This window comes from Cephus cinctus, unplaced genomic scaffold (assembly GCF_000341935.2).
Source record: "Cephus cinctus unplaced genomic scaffold, Ccin1 Ccin1_scaffold0429, whole genome shotgun sequence".
NCBI classification, from domain to species: domain Eukaryota; kingdom Metazoa; phylum Arthropoda; class Insecta; order Hymenoptera; family Cephidae; genus Cephus; species Cephus cinctus.
This window is the reverse complement of record NW_014333110.1, coordinates 68260-87354: the sequence shown is the minus strand read 5'-3', so window position 1 is coordinate 87354 and position 19095 is coordinate 68260. Positions and strand designations below refer to the sequence as shown.

Sequence of the window (19095 nt, the reverse complement as noted above, 5' to 3'; positions counted from 1 at the left end):
GGAACTTTGTATGATGTATCTCATTAAAACTGCAGAAATAATGTCCATCAATTTTCTGTAACAGTCTAGACCTTATCCATAATGTTCTGTACTGCTGCTTGCATATTCCTGAACCTGTACTTAACACGCTGTCTACCCGGAAAACGCCGCGTATTCTTGCAAGAGACATTGACGTACAGTAGAAGAGTGCCCGATAAGTTTGGAACTATTACATGAGATCGAAACAGTCTTTCATCATCGTGAGGAGGTAATTATGTAAACAGACTACGAAAGTTGTGCTATCAACATATATGTATTACCTACATAGTACTATATATACTACTATGGTAATTATAATTATCTAATGACGAATAGTATGCGAAAAAAGTGTCTTTAGAAATGTGAGGTTGTCAGACAAATTTTATTCAAGACCTACACACTGAAGCTCACGCTTCCGGTTGAACGCTATCGTAGAGTCCAATTCGGTTGGAGCATCCTGTATGTTATGTATACATAGGATTGTTCAACATTAATGGAAATGGATGGTGTAGAACATCTCTGTGTACCTACATATATATAGTATACCTATATACATATATATAGTAATATATATCTACAAGAACCAACCTCAAAGACTCGTCAACAAGACCAATTTCTTCGAATTATATGATGGACTAATATAAAGTCAGACATTGCTTGATGTTGACTTTCTCGTTTTCGATTCATTTTAATATCTAAAAAATGGGATCTCGTCTTTATGTCGTGATTCTCGTTTAGCGGCGTTCCGAGGAAACGACATTATTTGTCAGGGTGTCGCTCGCGTGACATATATTACATGTAAACGCTATCTAGCTCCGACGACGTAGCTGCTACTTCGCTACTTGATATATGGATCGCAGGCTTGACGTATGCAGATACGTAAGTACGTCCTGCTTGAGATTGGCTTCTGTATGACGAAACTTCACTATGGTAATCTGAAGACTTTTTTATTTTTTTTATTTTTTTATTTTTTATTTCGCGTTCTAACCGACTATGGGATTACGAGTATAGCGCAAAACTGACTAGCAACGGGAGTTGCATGGATGGGTTTGCATTATGCAAGACACACAACTGGCCGATCGACATGACTTACGGCGTTCAACCAAAAACGAAGTCTCGTAATTCGAAAAACGGTTGTTCATACTCGCGTGACGATAATTCCGGAGTTAGAGGAAAATTTTTTTTAGCGATGCAAAAATTATTTAAATTTCTATACCGACAAAGATATGTCTTATTTCTCTGAAAATTCGTTTAGATGCTGCAAAACAGACTATTGAACGGGATTCACTGTCGCGGGTAAAGATAAACTTTACCCTTTCTGTGTGCGTGTTTGGTGAAACAAATTGAGAGCATGTAAATATAATTTTTTTCTCTTCTCTGTTTCCTATAAAAATGTTTTTTTAAACTTTTTCCAGTTTTTCATACCATATATTATACCTATGCTTACGATCAATGTATATGTTGTCGATTCATGTGTGTAATATGTCTTTTTGACAGATCGGAAACAAGCGACGCACAGATAGGTCGCACGTAGCTTTGCATAAAATTTGTAACAATATACGATATGTGTGTTGCCTATAAAGTGAAAAATATGAGAAAAAAATAACGTAAAAACATATTTTATTAGATAACGTTTAAATATTCGTTATTCAATATTTATTGATAATATTACTAATAATGTTACTATTCACGTTAGGATCACTATCAAACAAACAACTATGCTTACAAAGAAATGACTTTCGTATGGCCAACATATTTTACTATATCTACTTTCCATTCTACATGTATACATTGTAACGTGGCGTCAGGACGACACGTTACAGAAGCCCCGCACCTCCGCGCGCTGCCGGCAGCACGGCAGTGCCTCCAGCCTCCATCTACAAAGAGTTCGTAGGTCCGTGGTTGGGAGGAGGGAACGGGGGAAAGTAGTGGACTGGCGGCGGAGGCACGTAGCCCTTTTGGGTTGAGAGCCCGCAAGCAAGGGGTGCTCAACCGCCAGGACGCACTGCCGGTACCCCGGGAACTTTGATCGGCTACGGTTTGCGGGTCCGCGGGGGGGGCGCCGGAGAGGAGATTTGTTTTGATTTTTGACCTACCGCGAAGAGCGGTAGGTAGGATAAAGAGAGTGTGTCGCGGGGAGTCCGCGTGTAAGGACACGGGTGTCCGGCGGACCGCGAAAAAGAAGTCCTTCTTCCGTGCTCGGGCGATAGCGGATATCACTCCCGAGGAAGGAAAGGCTCGTCTCCAACGAGACCTGTTAGGATCGCGAATCGCGCCGCGAAGGAATTCGCGGATTCGGTAGGGACACCGAAATAGGGACAGGTCTTGGGCAGGCTAGAAATCACGACTCGGAATAGTCGGGAGCCGCCGTTGGAGGACACACTGTACGCGACCGGATTTGTATTGTAAAATCCGCCGTTTATTTGATGGTAATAAACGGAACGGTATCCTACTCGCTGTTTTATCATTTTGCGCGCCTATCCGTTGAATCCAAAATTCTCTCTCGTCGCCCCCATGTTCCCCTCTACCATTTTCAGTGCGCTGAGGCTGAGCCGCCGGGAAACCTGAAAACGGCCGTGGTGAGGGATGGTGGTGCGGGAAAGCCGCACCTGGCGCCCAACAATTAGATCTGCGGATCTTTTCTTTGATTACAGCACGTTGGGAGCAGCCACGGGATTATTTGTAGGCGACGCCGATGAACGGTACACGTCACAACATGTACCACATTATTATAAATGTATACTCGTTCGACAGTATTGTAAGATAAATTGGACGTGAGACATAGTTTAAACAGATCTAAAGGTTTCCTAAGGATTCGTTGAAGGTTCTGAGCAGACGCTTGGTTATAGACCGTAGAATCCACATAGTAAGTAGAAACTAGGAGTTCCTGAAGGAGGCCAAGTTGTGCAAGCAGTACTAGATAGAAAGCACGTATAAGTTCGTGCTAGCTTGACTATACCCTTCACGAGGACATCCAAGGAATGCTACTGTGACTTTTCCCGGGAATTTTTTTTTCATGTTGCACTTTCTCACAATAAAATTCCCTAGCGTTCCGAAAGCTCAGATGGTTATTCTACTTACCTACAGCTATGGCATACTAAGTAATTTCAAACTATACGTTCCCTATTTTGTGAGTTCAATGACGCAATTCAGAAATAGAAATAATATAATTTTGAAAATATAATTTTATGCTGGTTCCCTTATGCCGGTTGGAAATTATCAAGATAACCTTTGAGTGAAAAAGAACGTGAACAACATTTAACTATGTTCGTACAAACTGGTCACTTGTTATAAACTGCATTATATTACATTTGTGACATTCTTATAAGAAATAATTTGAAAATGAGAATATGAGGCTTATATGTATGCAATTTATATGTGTACATAGCGAAATTTTGTATGACTTTTTAAGTTTACTATTCGCATTTATTTTCACTATGAAAATTCTCTATTGGTAATTGAAAAATATCAAAACATGTTCGTACAAGTTAGTTTGACAAAGATCTTGTTGTTTTGTATGAAATTCACCGATGGCAGCATTAAAGCTGCTAAAATGCTAGAGTACCAGGAATAATGTATTATTACACGTTCTATTCACGTCAAACGCACCGGCTGAAGTTAGCCCGTCCATCGCGTGATGGCGATTACCGTGAATAATCTTATACATTATTTAAATGATTACAAAATGTAGAAAAAAAAGTGATATACTGAATATAATACTTGATATCTTTGAATAGCAAAAGCAAGCAACAAATATTGCCACAGCTGATTACTACCTCTAATCAAAACCACCCTTAAGTGAATTTCTCACTTTTTGTCTCTATAAGAAGTATTAGCAAAATTTTACAACTACGCTCATAAGTCTCTACACATTGGTACCGGTATACATTGATACAAAATAGTATAAAAGATTTTATTTTAACCCATTTAAACATTAAGAGGCACTCGCGGGAACATTAATCTCTGATCTGAGTATCAACCCTAACACTCGTGATCACGATTACTGCTTATAACTTTATTAATGAAATATTCTTAGTATGCTCTATAATCCCTTACCGCGTCAACACTTAGGGTGGTACATAATAAAGGCATAAATATGTATATTTTACGCGCGTAAAAGCAGACCTGGGAGCCGGTCTTAAAATAGATGTTTCACGGCGCGAAGTGGATTGTTCTACTGATGTTTAAAAAGGAAGTGGTTCCTAATCCCATTTTATCCCTTCCCTGCAATTTTACAGGATCGAAAGTACTCCCCTGGAGACTCGGAAGGTTTTATTTCCTACTCCCCACTCTTAAAATAGAATCCCTTATTACCTCATCTCATTCAGTTCATTTTACAGGCTCTTGAGAATCCGTTTAAAGCCGCCGCATTTAAGGGTGCATATCGAACGCCAAACCACCCTATGTTAAAGTTATGCTCGCTATTCCTTTTCTTTTCGTGTATACTTTCCCATCATTCTTCGTCGTTTCAAATTGCCAAGTTCTCTTAAATTTTTCTGCTTCATTACCATTCCCTCCTCCCAATTTTTTGAAGCGGAAAAATAATCATAAACTGTAAAACAAAATGTACGAAAGTGTTTTTTAAAAGAAATTTTAAAGACTTCTATTAACTTGGTTTTTACTCTTCCCATTTTTCTCCCTACTAATCTCTTCATCCCTTACAGCAGACACGTTTTCTTTAAACATATGCCTAGTTGAACTTTTCACTATACATATTCACATGCACTGTACGTACTAAGCTAGGCCTTTAATTTGCAACCCTTTCTTTTTTCAAAAACATCATGTGTGGAATCCAATAGCACCAGAACGTTTATCTTGGTAAACAACAAATTTGTTCCGTGAAAGAGTGAAAAAGTAAGTGAGAATCTTGAGGGAAGAAAAATGACTTATGCAATATGGAAGCCGGGTAAGAAACAAAGCAGAAGATATGGTCTTACAAGGGGAAAAAGGGGGATCAACGAAAAAGAGCGGTTAGGGAATAAAAACCAATGTACATAAGATATTTAATACTTAAAAAAAACCTCCAAAGGCCTTACGTTCTTGAATATTTACTTAGGTTTCAAATTTCTTTTAAACGTAGTAACTCCTTTTTTATCTCTTTCTTCATTTTATTCCTTCACGATGCTCACTGATCCTGATCCATCTATCACGTGTTAATTCAAGGCCAGTTTATACAGGGTGTTCCGAAACTCTTTCCGTGGAAGTGCACCGTCCAATGAAGGGTGAAATTCTAATCCATACATAATTTCATTTTATGATCTGATACATAATTTTCCGGTATTAGTTATTAAAAATTAATAAAATTGGCCAATCAACTCACAGTTGTCTTGCCGTCAAGGAAAGTGGGCAAAATCGAATATCGAAATTGACGCATTGTAGATAATGCGAAATCCTCTCGGTAACAGCTGCTGCTGTGATTCAGATCGACCGTAGGCTACGTCTTTTCGAAAATTATTCCCCACTCTTCCCATCATCACGTATAACGATGTTTGACTTTTCGATAAGCATTTTTTTCTCTGCAGCCTGTCACATGGTAGTTCTGCCCACTTCCCTAGGCGGCGAGACCAGTTCGAGTTGATTGGTGAATTTGATTAATTTCTGATAATTAATCACTCGAAAATTACGGGTCTAATTATACAATGAAAAGTAAGAAATGGCTTAAAATGTCACCCTCTATTCGATGGTGCGATTCCCCGGAAGGAGTTACGAAACACCCTGCGTATCTTTGCTTTCCTTTATAAAGTCGTTCCATTTTTAGAAAATATGCTTCGCCCGAAGCGATGAGATGAAAATAATGAAACATACAAAAAAAGTAAGAAATAAAACAAAAAAGTTTTCGATCTCTACAAAATTCGTCAAAATTTCAAAATAATTCACACACGGATGGTAATAAAACGCACGATGTTAACACGTGGTATTGATCCGTAAAATTTTCTACGTAACCCTTGCGAATCTCAATTTGCACAAATATTTGAAATGTGTAGCAGTACCCTTGGAACAAGTACTATATACATATATAATACACGCTTTATATTATTTACCAAGTAGCTTAACTATAAATAAACAAAATATTTCACAGTGTGGCTGCACTCAGCTGGATTATCTTATAACCTTATGTAGTATGTTATCGTGCAGAAATTTGTATATTATTTCTTTTTTCAAATACCGTGAATCAACGTCCATTACGTTGCAACTATTGAGCAAAATTACAGTCTGAAATCGAAAACAGAATCAAAAGCAGTAGCATACGAGTAAAGCATATCATTTTCAAGATTGTCATAATTTTCTGCAAAACGCACACACGCGTACACAAAGTATATTTATAATATACAGTAAAAATGTGTGAAACGGCGTATAAAGATACTTTTCATAATATTCTCATTTTTTATTTTATAAATTTTGTTTTCATTTCAGAGGAAGTATTCAGCTCTAACAAGGCTCTCTGGTTCTCACCATCCGGTACCAAATTGGCATTCGGTTATTTCAATGACTCCAATACACCCATCATGAACATACCATTCTACGGGTATCCCGGAAGTTTGTCGTTCCAGTACACATCAGCCATACCCATACACTATCCTAAGGTGAGTTTAAAGAATTTTACCTATCCCTTACCTGGTATCATCGAAAAAAACTTACGCACGTAACATAAGAAATTTACATGGGTCTCAGAGACCCACGGCACCAGTGAAAGGGTAACCACTTACCCTCGCATTTAATTGTCGATCATTTGCGAGCTGTAGATAGTTGAACATCTATGAGAATTGATTCCCTATTAAGCAGTTAAACAGACAATAGAACACATGAAGCAAATACTAATTTTTAAATATTTCTACAGTCTGAAGAATTCGGTTCAACCGAACAAAATTATTATTTACGTAAAATCAAATGGAGTATCACAAAAATAGTTAAAAATTAAAAAAAAAACTTTGGTCGTGACATTGAAACGTATGAAAGGAGAAGGATGTCCTTTGAGATTGCGGCTATTTTAAGTTTACGAAAAAGATTTAAAAAAATAAAAATCAAGACTAATTAACGCACGTCAAGTAAGACCCTGGAAAGTCGTGAATTTGAAACGTATCCAAAGATGGAAATATACTTCAAAATTTATTTCCTTTTTCAACAAAAGTTATTTTACTTTCAACGGAAAAAAAATCAAGGCTAACTGGCTCACGTGAATTGAGTCCCTGGAAAGTTGCCGGACGCGAAAAGGAGGACCCTTTATTTTTCTAAATGATCTCAAGAAAGTGCTATCCTTGCTAGGCGTGAGAAAATTCTCCAGAGAAAGAAGTAAAAAAAAGGGATCTGGAAAAGATTCGGGAACCGCACCTATTAGCCGCTGGTTCTTCTTCAATTTTTTTTGTTGGTATTTTCTTACGCTCTTACTCTATCTCCTGTCACTACTATTCCCTCGCGTTCGATCATCATAGAAGCTGAAAAACGCCTTTACGTGGATTTTCGCTGATCCTGTGCGCCCATTCTCATTTAAAATTTCTCATCATATAAATATGAAGAATTTTCGTTGATTAATTTACCTGCAATTATGTATATCATTATATCTATAACATATCCACGTATTTGCGATGATACATATGAAGCAATTAACATTCTCGCATCTTTCGGTTTATTTACGTCATCGACCTATCCATCTCATTGTCTTTAAATTTTTTTGACTTCCTCCGCTATCAGAGTAAAAAATAAACCAATCATAATAAAGCAAAACAAAAAGTAAAAAGATATCGTTATTAAAAATTAGAGCGCTGTCTAAAGGACTTGTGATCTACTTCCATGGGTAAGGGAATTCAAGGATGCGGTATACCCTTTATTGTAAAAAAAAAAAGAAGGAAGAAAGAATGTGCAAATTTACGTTTATAATTGCAGATTCCACAACGTGGACCCCTGAGTAAGAAACGTCGACTGTCCTTCCTAACCCTTTATCTACCTTCAGAGTTGAAATTCGAAAGACATAAAACTGCCTTATACAATCTTCAGACCCTAAAGACCTGTCAAAAAAGGTCCCCGTCAACCCTTCGCTACAGTCTCTTACCCCACAATGCTTAATCAATAGGATTACCTAACCTTGTCAGCCTGAATCATCCATTATATAATTCTTTTCGAGAAAGAATATTTTTCACCTAACCTCATTTAAGGGTGCTTAATGTCACTCGCATTCAACGACGGCAAACTTCTCTAACCCTTCAATTCTAAATTCTCAATGATTTATCGTGTGACGTCACCGTAGTAATGGGATTAGTAATGACTTATGTATTATTGGACAAATCCAGAAACTCAACAAAGTTCCCTAACTAATTTGCTTTATTATTCGCACGATTAATTTAATAACCCCCCTGCCCCTTCCTTTCCTTCGTCACTATTTCGCATCTCAATTTAATTAAATTAACGAAATGAATTTCAAAGCAGGCTAAAGAAGTTACATTTACCTTTTCCAAGACTCTGACACTCATCTTGAATCGTCACATTTTAGATAAAAATATACTCCAACAACAAAGTCGAAATTCGAATTTTGATAATTGAGCTACCTCGAAATAATGTGAAAATAAGAAATTCAATCGATTATAATTTTTAGAGATTCTATGAATATACGTGATAGATGGATACTCTGAGAAAATTCCATAAGAAACGAATAAGGTGGATAACAAAGTTTCTCGTGAATATACCTATACGAATATGTTACGTAACCTATGCGTAGTGATACGCGTATTCGTGCAACTACCCCTTTATATCCGTGGTGTACGAAAAACGTAATAAAGATCTCGGGCACGCGTGAGTATCGACGGCAAAGTTTTCCCGTAAACATAGCTGAAGCGTAAATGGTCCGTTGATAAATCCCTTGAGGAAAGTTGCCACAGCCGTGTAGTAACTTGGTAGGAAGTCATGCGGGAGATCGCGAGTATATAGTGGAGCTACTATCGCTATTTCTATGGGTACGCCTGTAGTAGTGGTGAAAATAATAGTACCGATAATATAACAGCGCTCTTTGGTAGTGTAGCAATGGTTGTGACTGCGTACTTCTAGTTTCGTGAAACGACGTGTCCTTTCGCAAGAGATTTTGCAAAAGGATTATTTGAACCGTAAGACATGTGCGATATCGCCTTTAACAATTCCTCCAGACCGTTACGTAAGAAACTACATCACAAACATAACGACAAACTGAATTGTGCAAGATAACGTACCTCTATTATATTCAACAGTAGTAAATTCTTGAGACTAAAGACTATAGTGAATGCTAACGATGTTGATCATATTAAGATGAATAGATAAAAAATTTCTTGAGAAAATTAAAAGATAGTATTATAATATTCCCCCTTAATGTGGGTGAAAAATAATTTTTTGAGCACCCAAATTCGATTTCTCTTGTTTACAATTTTTGTTTAAGTATATTTGCACTTGTTCAATGACAAGAATGGACAGTTTGTATTCTTGACTCGTGATTACGTCACTAGAGAAATAAGGGCGCCAAATTTATCCAAGGTCGAAAGTCCCGATAGGCTTTTTCGGCTCAGTGTCTTCGAAACGGTGTCTCGTAAAAGCTAACGATCCGACGATGCTCGTACCGGTCGATGGATTTTGACGGAAGTAACTACGCTGGCAAGCACTTTCTTTCGGATTCAATTGCAATTGAGAAACGTCTGGGAATGTCGTTTCCGATTCGTATCGAAGTGGAATAGGGTAGTAAAATCTATAAACTGCTAAAGCACTTAGATATTTGAGATTGATTATATAAATTGTGAAAATAAAGTAAACATGAAATAATTGTCTTTTCAATTACGAAGATTATTGAAATTGTTAGAAAAGACAAATTGACATAGTAAAGTTTAATTACAGTTTTTCGTAATGTGATATGTAAGCGACAAATTTCATCCAGTCGGTAAGCAGAGATTTTACCAAAAATTAATATAGTTTCGTTGCTCAAACTGTCTGACGTGACAAATAGATTAATTACCAACTATACACAGTTTGTCTAATATAAACACACGGGTCTACCCTGTGCCCTGTTCGGCGCTGTTCTGCCCGCATAATGCGAATCAGCCTTTGTAACGTATGTTACATATACGCGAAGCATTAGAAAATTGAAGGATAGGCAATATTACAAAACAAACAAAAATTAATGTATGTCACTCACTACACAACCATGATGGCTCCGAACCACGTGATTATAACCATCTCTGCACTAGCGCGCCACACGCGGCCTTCCGGCCGCGATGCGATGCAAGGCGCGCAAAACGCTTCGCGTTTAGCGTGTAAGGCACGACCGCTGACGTTCACGCTTTGCACTCACCAGCCCACCGACGCTCGAGCTTCGTGCTCGCCCAAATTTCTCTACAATTGTGCTTAATTATTGGACAATCGTTTATATTTCATAGTTATATGATGTATTGAATATATACAAATACAAAGATTCAATTTAAACCGATAAATTCTTTAACTTCAATAAAAATGAATGTTGTAAAAATTTGATTTTGGGCTGCTAACTTGAGTAGTAAGCATTTTCATGATTTGATGTCAAGAGGAAAAAGTTGTATTTTTGAAAGATCTGCAACTTTTCCATTTAACGTTTTTTTTGTAGAATGCTTAGAATTCGAGTTACAGGCAAAAAGCCGTTTTTAGCGATTTTTGGAGGTGACCGCATTCTGCTTATATGTACAGGATGAAGCTCAAAATAGAACCATAAGGTTCTAGTGATGAGAGGAGTCACCACAAAAAATTTTAGCCCGATTGACTGAAGTCTCTCAGAGATAATCGTGTAACATGAAAATTTTTATTAAATAATACACGAAAAAATCGTAAAATCGATCAAATTGTGCTCCCATTTTGAAACGACGTAGAGGATCGGGATAAAAAAAAATAGTTTTTTAGTTTGTACGAGAGGAGACCTCCCCCAAAATTTCAGCCCGATCGGCCTAAAATTGCGTGAGGTATCGCATCTCACACATTTTTCGCGATAGAAACTATAAGGCACTTGCGTACCGCGGTCGTGCCTAAAAAGCAGGTGCGGAAGGGTACATACAAAATATATTCCGGATGGTAAAGTAGAAACTTAACTTACCTCCAGGAGCAGCACTGTAGAATGGTAAATAGTCAGATAATTTAGTTCTCTTTGGTAAATTTAGTTAGAGGGTTGAGGAAGCATCACGTCCATTACGGTATGGTGAGATAAAACTAAGGGAATTTTTCAAAAGCTTAAATCCTCCTGCTCGCTTAGTGTTACACTTTGCTCACGTGTAATCCTGATTTTTCTACCACGTCGAGGCAAAGACTCAAGAGCTTTCAAAGCGAAGTCGCGCACGTTGAATAAAAAAATATACAACTTTTTTGCGATTTCATCACCTTTTTTGGCCCTGTTCCCTGTGTCCCCTTCTGCTTCCTGTAAAAAAAAGCATACACGCAGCGAACACGTCAAAGAAATTTTTTGCGGTAGAACTATACTGCAAATACGCATTTCAGTTGGCCATACCGTACCCAGCAAATTGCTTTTGATACATCGAACCGCCCATACCAAATAATATATACGTGCTGCTACGATCTAAAAGGCGTCCCGATGTATTCAGAAGCTGTTTTACAAAGGAAAAAATTTATTTGAAAATGGCTCGTGAATTATTTCGCGTGTCCCACGAAGTATCGTGTATCAATTCCATACCTTTCGACTATAACCCGAATAGTCTTCAGGGAATATCCTTAGGGTTTTAAGGGAGCACCTTTTCCTCATGTCTCGTGGATCCATTCTTTAGAAGACAAACGGCTCTGAAAAGCCTACACACTTTTTTCTCTTATGTTTTTTATTATCCCTTTATCCATTGATATCCTTCTTTATGGCTACGTAGACCCAGCTAAAGGAGTTCAATGCCATCTGTATCTCGTGTTTCAGAGTGGTACCACCAATCCTACCGTGAAACTCTACTACGTGAACTTAGAGGACGTTATTAGAGACAACTTCACACTGATGGAAATCGAATATCCCCGTCAACTTTCATCCGTCGAGAGGATCCTGACAGCTGTGGCATTCCCAACTGACAACATAGTCTCTGCCACCTGGATGAACAGAGTACAAAATCAGGCCTACTTTCATCTGTGCAATGTCTCTACTTTAAATTGCACCACAGTAAGTTTAAAAAAAAAAACCAAAACCATTTTTTTTTAAATTGCTCTTCAATATTTCAATACACGCATAGTCGTAGGGTCACGTCAAAAGATCAATTCCACATTGAGGAATCATTTTCTTGCAGCATACAACGTGAAAAAATCCCCTGATAGTCGAATTAATTATACACCCTAATATTATATGCACGTATTTTGGCGATGTCGAAAACGAAGAAAATTTTCGCATTTTTAGTTTCCTCTACTTTTAGTTATTTTGCCAAAGTATTTGTGCTACTGCCATATCTCTCATACAGCACTCTAATAAACTCCTTTTAAGTATACCAACGCCTGTGCTAATATCGCTCTCTTATAGCGTCTCTTAAGCTAGGGGCGTCGTTAACCAATCAGTAGTCACTATTATACCCTTAAATCTGGATGCTCGGTGGTTAACGATACCTTCAGCTGAAGAGATGCTATAACAAAAGGGTGTAAGTACGAGCGGAAGTGTTCTAGATTGAAAAATAGTAGACGAAACTAAATGTATATTTGTTGATTACATTTGGATACTTTATCTGGTGTGAAATCATTCATAAAATTCAAATTGGGTGATTTTAAAATTCTGTCGCAAAATTTACAGGCATATTATGTATCTTGAAACTTAATAAATAGTCCCATTAAACATGGAACCGCAAACTTCTTTGTTTATTAAGAAGCAGCAAGTTGAATTTCTACCATTACTTCATAGCAGGTATTTAAAGTGGTCTCGATTGCTAGTCAAACATGGGTCGATATGCCATATGAAGCTCTGTCCCACGCGCTCGAACATACCCGGTGTATAATTTATGTTACAACTAAAAGTAGCTGTATCTAAAAAAACGAAGGGTCTGCGTACCCACGTTTATTGGATTTTTCCCCTAATTTAATAGTACGAAATACGCCTGTAAATTTTTCCGACGCTCTTATAGACTCACTCTGTAGAAAATATATAGAGTATTCTTTAAAATATTATTGTAATTAAAAAAATAATCATTTTTTTCAATATTTCCCAGGCTCTTTCTTATGTAGAATCGGATGGATGGGTGGAACAATTTGACGCTCCACACTTCAGCAAGGATGGTACAGCCTTCTTGCTGATTTTACCCCAAAGTCAAGGGGAAGATGGTGATTGGAGACACCTGGTCCTGGTAACAAATGCTACCAGCGGAAGTCCCAGCACGATAGCACTAACGTCCGGTACTTTTGTGGTTACCGAGATAATATCATGGGATGAAGACAGTAACTACGTGTGAGTAGGAAAATTATCATTTTGACATCATTACTAAATTAGCAGACATAAGTAAACTGGTCCGAAAGCTAAGAGAATACGAAACAGGAAATACGAGACACGCTCATTTAAAAAATTATTAATAGTGGAATCCTTCTTTCAACTAAATAAAATGAAACCACTCTGTAAACTTAACCAATTTGAGAAAATAAAACATCGAGGTAACTGATTGCTGATTCTCAAATCCATCGAAACGGAAAGTATCACAAAAAAACGTAAAGTAATAAAACAGAGAACTCGTTCGCAACAGCAAACCAACCACAGAAACCTCCCTAACCTAATTAGCTTGTTGTTTCTGCCTGTTAGAAATTTAACCGCGGATCCTCCCGAGTCCTAGTTGCATTAACTTTTTAATAGAAGAGTTTGAGATAATTAGTTGATTAAACAATATTCTGAGACAGCTACCAGTCCAGTACTATCAACCAAAAAAGTAGAGATTATTATACCCTCATAATATATTTAATCCTAATGACGTGAATAACGCTTAAAAAGAATAGAAAAGTAAAAAAATAGCTCTCAGGGCATCCCATAAACATTCAATTTACAAAGTTGGTAATGGAGCGAATTCACGGAAAATTGCACTTCGCATTAGGATAGACCCAACCGACCCACTCGAAGGATATTACAAAAGATGTTCGTACTGGTCCCTACATAGCTCGATCGCTCGTCGTGTAGCTCATCAGGGTGTAGGCGAAGGGTGTCCACCTTCTTCCTAGAAGGGTGGTTGCCTTACAATAAGGGTAGCTGATCTGGATACTGGCTGGATAGTACATCCCGCTCTCAGTTTTAGTAGAGTAGATGGCCTAGATGACATGGTACTAGTCGTGAGATTGCTCCTGGGTAAAGTTTCATCGGCTTTCATAAGACACGTAACTTAGTCATGTCTGCCGAGCATCCAACTAACACCCCTTCTGAATCGCCTTCCCTATAGAAGGGCCTTGCGGAGCTCTTTTGAATGTGGCGCTTCTCTACTCAGTGAATCCCTAGCTTACCTCGGCTCCGTGTATACGTATAACACGTGACTCCCAGTATACCTTGATGCGAAAAGGAAACGGCTGTAACAACTAACCCTTCTCGGAGGAATCTTCAAAAGTGGAATTTGTGTTCCAAAACGGGTTGGTTGATTAGTAAATTCAGGTTGTTACCTTTCTGAGGTCAAGGGATTCGCTTGTGTATCGTTTTACTTCATCTCGTAGACTCGAGGAGGGCTGTTAAAAGGGCATAAGTCGGCGTCCTGCCAAGTGACAAGATGGATGCGACAGGGTAAATTAACAGGATGCTCCAATTAATCCATTCCGAATGGCCGACGCTTTCCTATCCATCTTGTTGGCTGCGTGGCTTGCTGAAAATCCTTAACATGATTCCCCTTCTATTAGTATTAATAGTATCTCGAGTAACGGTAATAGTAAGTATAGTAGAGATGGTGGTGGTAGTAGTTAGTAGTAGTAATATTAGCTATCCACTCGAAATCATAATATTCCAGTAGATCCTAGGTTCAAAGACTGTCAGTTTATAGAGTTCATATCCTGGAGGCCGTCTCCTTTGTAAAACCATCTTCACGACTTCAGGTACCCTCCAAAAACTTTCAAAAAACTACAAAACTACAGGGTAACCTAGCTCCAGTTACTTTACCTTAAAATCTTCACTTTCGGATGTGCCCACCAGGGACTCGGAGCACTCTATCTAAATATAGCCTAGAAATCCATTATCTTCTAAGATATTGAATTACACTGTACCCAGGACACCCACCTTGGCCTATGAAACCATTTTCTACCCTAAGGCCCTTTTCTCATTTTCTATATGAGCAAGTTATATATTACTCCACGTACTATAACAAAACTATGCCAAGACGTTTCTGAATCCTCCGTTATTCACCTGTGTCTTACTTTGAATAGATATATTTTCTTTTTTTTCCTTTTTATCACTCATTTTGCCATTATTTTCACGAAACTTTCTATACGCGTAGCATCAATGTTCAAAGTATTTAATATATACGTCAAATATTCACGTACACGTAATGTGAACATCGGGAAAAAATATATTTTCCAATGCAAATGTGTATAGTAAACGTGCAATAGATATTTGGAAGCGATATACGTCTAATAAATATTTCATTCTGTCAATCTAATATTTAGAACGTTTTGACAGTGGTCGTTACGTACCAAATTTGAAAAACAGCATTAAATAGATTTTTTAAATTTTAATGTTTTAAATCCGATAGATAATTCGCTTTGTACTCTGAGAAATTAGAGTATTTGTGCAGCGATACTGTGTTCTTCTAGGAATTAAATTCTACGCGTCCAGGTTAAAATCTTTAGTTCAAAGTATAGAAGAAACTGATACCGATCCTAACACTGTAACGTTACGTATCTTTATGCTATACACCAGACAATATAATTAAGCAAGTTTCCAGTTTCAATTTTAAACTTCCCCCGTTGAGAGCGCAGGATAAGATAGCGGACTCAACTTTTCGTTTTTCAAAAATAACGCAAGTTAGCGACACCGTAGTCTTAAGCTTCATTTAGATTGTTCGTCGCTCGCAAATTTAGGAAGTGCCCATTCGAGAAAATGTAACTATTCACTTACCTATTATCTTTATTATTATAAATAGTCTATACCAATTTATATATTAGATCAACCAATTAAAATAGATGCATATCCATACAGCATGTCCACACGCAATAGGATTTTCAGAGGGCCCATCTCGGTATGAGTTTCAAAGTAAAAGAGTCATCTGGATCTCATATATCGCTCATAAATACACTGAACGCACCAAACGCATTACAGTCTATACCAAATCCAAAAAACCATTAAATCTACAAATATGTGTATTCATATTGTAACGTGACAAATCGATGAACCTCTCAGTACTCATGTACTGAGAGCGCAGTCGTTACAAACAAACAATAAGGACACGCAGTTAGTGTCAACAATAGCCGATAGATGAAAAACAGCTCCCGAAAGTTAATCCACGGAAAATAATAGAAATAAAATCCGATAGAGGATTAGCGCTTCTCGCTAACCAATCTAGCATTTTAATTAGTTAAATAATGGATTTCCAATCAAATTCAATATTCGAAATCTACAACATTAGATCTGTACAGTAAACGTGAGTAATAATAAAGTGAGAGTGATTTAAATCCGAAAGGATGACGCATATTAAAATCGTAATAAAGTGTTTGAGCTCGATTTATGCCCTCTGGGATAGACTATAGTAATTGAATAAAATCATTGTCAATAATTTTGTCGGAGGCTACGGCATACTAGCATTCGCTATTCCGCCGAGCCCGCCGTATAGAAAAATATTGTCAAAGTTCTAAGGGGCGCACTGCGATCTACCTCATAAACTTCAGTTGACGCCATATTGATTTCGATCTATTATCCTCGCCGTGATTAGTCAATTCCTACGGAGTGCCATAGCCAATAGATAGGCAGAGCGCCACTAGGGGTACCGTACTAACACAGGTGCATCCTGTGTTCCTCAAAGCCAGATCAGAGAGAGATTGGAATAGACAAACAAATATAGGACACTCCCCTGACAATCCTTTCCTACAATACCGACGTTTATATTCGGCGATTGTAATTGACGCACATCGAAAGCTGTTGTACCTGGCACAGATAATTTAATAATTTTTGTTATTTTATTTTACCATTTAATTCTGTGTCGCCTAAGTTCTTAAAGACGCCAGCTCCGAGCACTTACCTACATCCCATTTCGTACATCCATAAGGAGCGTACGAAATTGCAGTATTGACAAACGTTACAATATATGAACGTATATATTTATTTCGTAATCATTGAAACTTCAATGAATAACATACTATACTTAAAAGCTCGAAAACAAATTTAAAAATCTATCCATGTACTTTAAATGTACCATGAATATTAACATGTGTTATCAATCGGTATGTTCACGAATACGAATATACTTTGTCGATATTTTTGCTTCAAGCGTACCATGCTACTATTACTAATACGTAGTAAGTAAATTCTAATACAGCCTAGTAATTGTATCCTATGGATCGTACCTTATTACAGTTCTTAGAATATGTTTTAGGTATAATGGACTGCTAATACTATTCTGTATTGTTGCTGCTATTTTCATAGGAATACGTTGAAGTTACTTTATGAGCTGCTAAGTTTTGCTACTATCGCCCTATTGTAGAATAGCAGTATTTGTTGTTAGCCGCTCATAATGATCCGTATTTCCCTCGAAAATAGCTCGACCATGCAGAGAATTAGTTTGCAATTTTTGCACGTACTTTATTGTGCGAGTATTACGCAACATTGACAGATAGGAAAATCACGAAAACCTCACGAAAGTCATTGAACGAATGGAAATAGATTTCGAGGTTTGAAGAGAAGGAGTAACATATGAACAGCGACGAAAGAGGTATGCTGGGGGAACTTTGGAAAATGTTTGAAAACTGTAATAAAAAGAAAAAGTCTTCGTTTCTCTAATTAAAAGCTTCGCAACAGATGATTTTGATGTGTGTTAGAAATTTGGCACTGTTTCTTTCTAATCAGGGGTAAATAACTGTGAGTTTGAATGTGTCGCATATGTATAACGGTAAAGAGATATGGAGTCTACGCTCTGGATATGACAATCTTATAAACATTCTTTGAAATAGCTGACGTGCAATTTCACGAAATTGAAAATTTTTTAAAAATCTGTTAACGTAACAAGAAAAGTTGAACGAATTTCAAAAAAGTATGAAAATACAAATTCACGTTTCTATATACATCAGCTTTTGGCATGTATTTGTTTATTTTCAACTTTCGCAAGTAGAAACCAGAACACGTGATAGATCAGAACGATATACATATATACACATTACGCTAGCCTGGTCGTTTCGGTGCAATAACTCCTGCAGTTTAGCAACCGGTCACAGTCCCTAGGGAATTAATTGAAACAGCTGGATGATATTTATTTATTTACAGTGTAGGCGAAACCAGTGCAACTATCACAGGTAGCTATCCCCAAAAATCCAGGATGTTTTTATTAATCCTCTTTAATTTCTTACTAGCTCTTCAAAATTCTCTCAAAAACATAAAACCTGTATTTTATGTTTCGAAATCAACAAACTAAAAAAATAATATTAAAAGAAAAAAAATTAATATCCAGTACAATTTTTGAAAGCCATACAATATGCGAAAGCAGATACCGATACCGTGAAATTATCTTGAAAGGACGTCAGCGAACAGTGAAATAATAGTACTTTGCGATACAAGTGCGAGAAAGCGAACTTTATAGGCAGGCGGTGAAGTTGGTCGCACAGCCGCACACGAGTAACACAACGGCACGAGCCGAAGGCAAGTGCTGTTTGTTTTACGAGTGCGGCGAGTGTGACAAACTTCATGAACTGCGTATAATGTTCGCTTTATTGTACCATTATCGCATAATATTTTCTGTAACGAATGCATGAAAAACGCTACTTTTTGTGCCTCCAAAGTGACTGGAACATCTCCTCGTTAGAGGAGGCAGCCATAAGAAGAGCAAGGAAGGCTTCAAAGTGAATGCATTTCATGACAGCGCGCGAGAACAAAGTTTACTTTATCGCACTAGTGCGAGAAGAAAGCACTAGTGCGATAATATAAAATTGGGCTGATTTGCGCATGCGCAGCATTTTTATCGTATTCATAGATATAAAGCG

General features: G+C 37.5%; 1 protein-coding gene across 1 annotated transcript in view; it reads left to right on the top strand.

Moving 5' to 3' along the window:
• Positions 1 to 6416: 6416 nt before the first annotated feature.
• Positions 6417 to 19095, top strand: part of LOC107267647 (venom dipeptidyl peptidase 4) — a gene marked incomplete at its 5' end in the record, with an annotated part of 34183 nt that continues 21504 nt past the window's right edge. The window contains 3 exons of the mRNA XM_015739618.2: positions 6417 to 6602; positions 11906 to 12139; positions 13167 to 13402. Coding sequence (XP_015595104.1) covers positions 6417 to 6602; positions 11906 to 12139; positions 13167 to 13402 — 656 coding nt within the window. The remainder of the gene's footprint in view (positions 6603 to 11905; positions 12140 to 13166; positions 13403 to 19095) is intronic.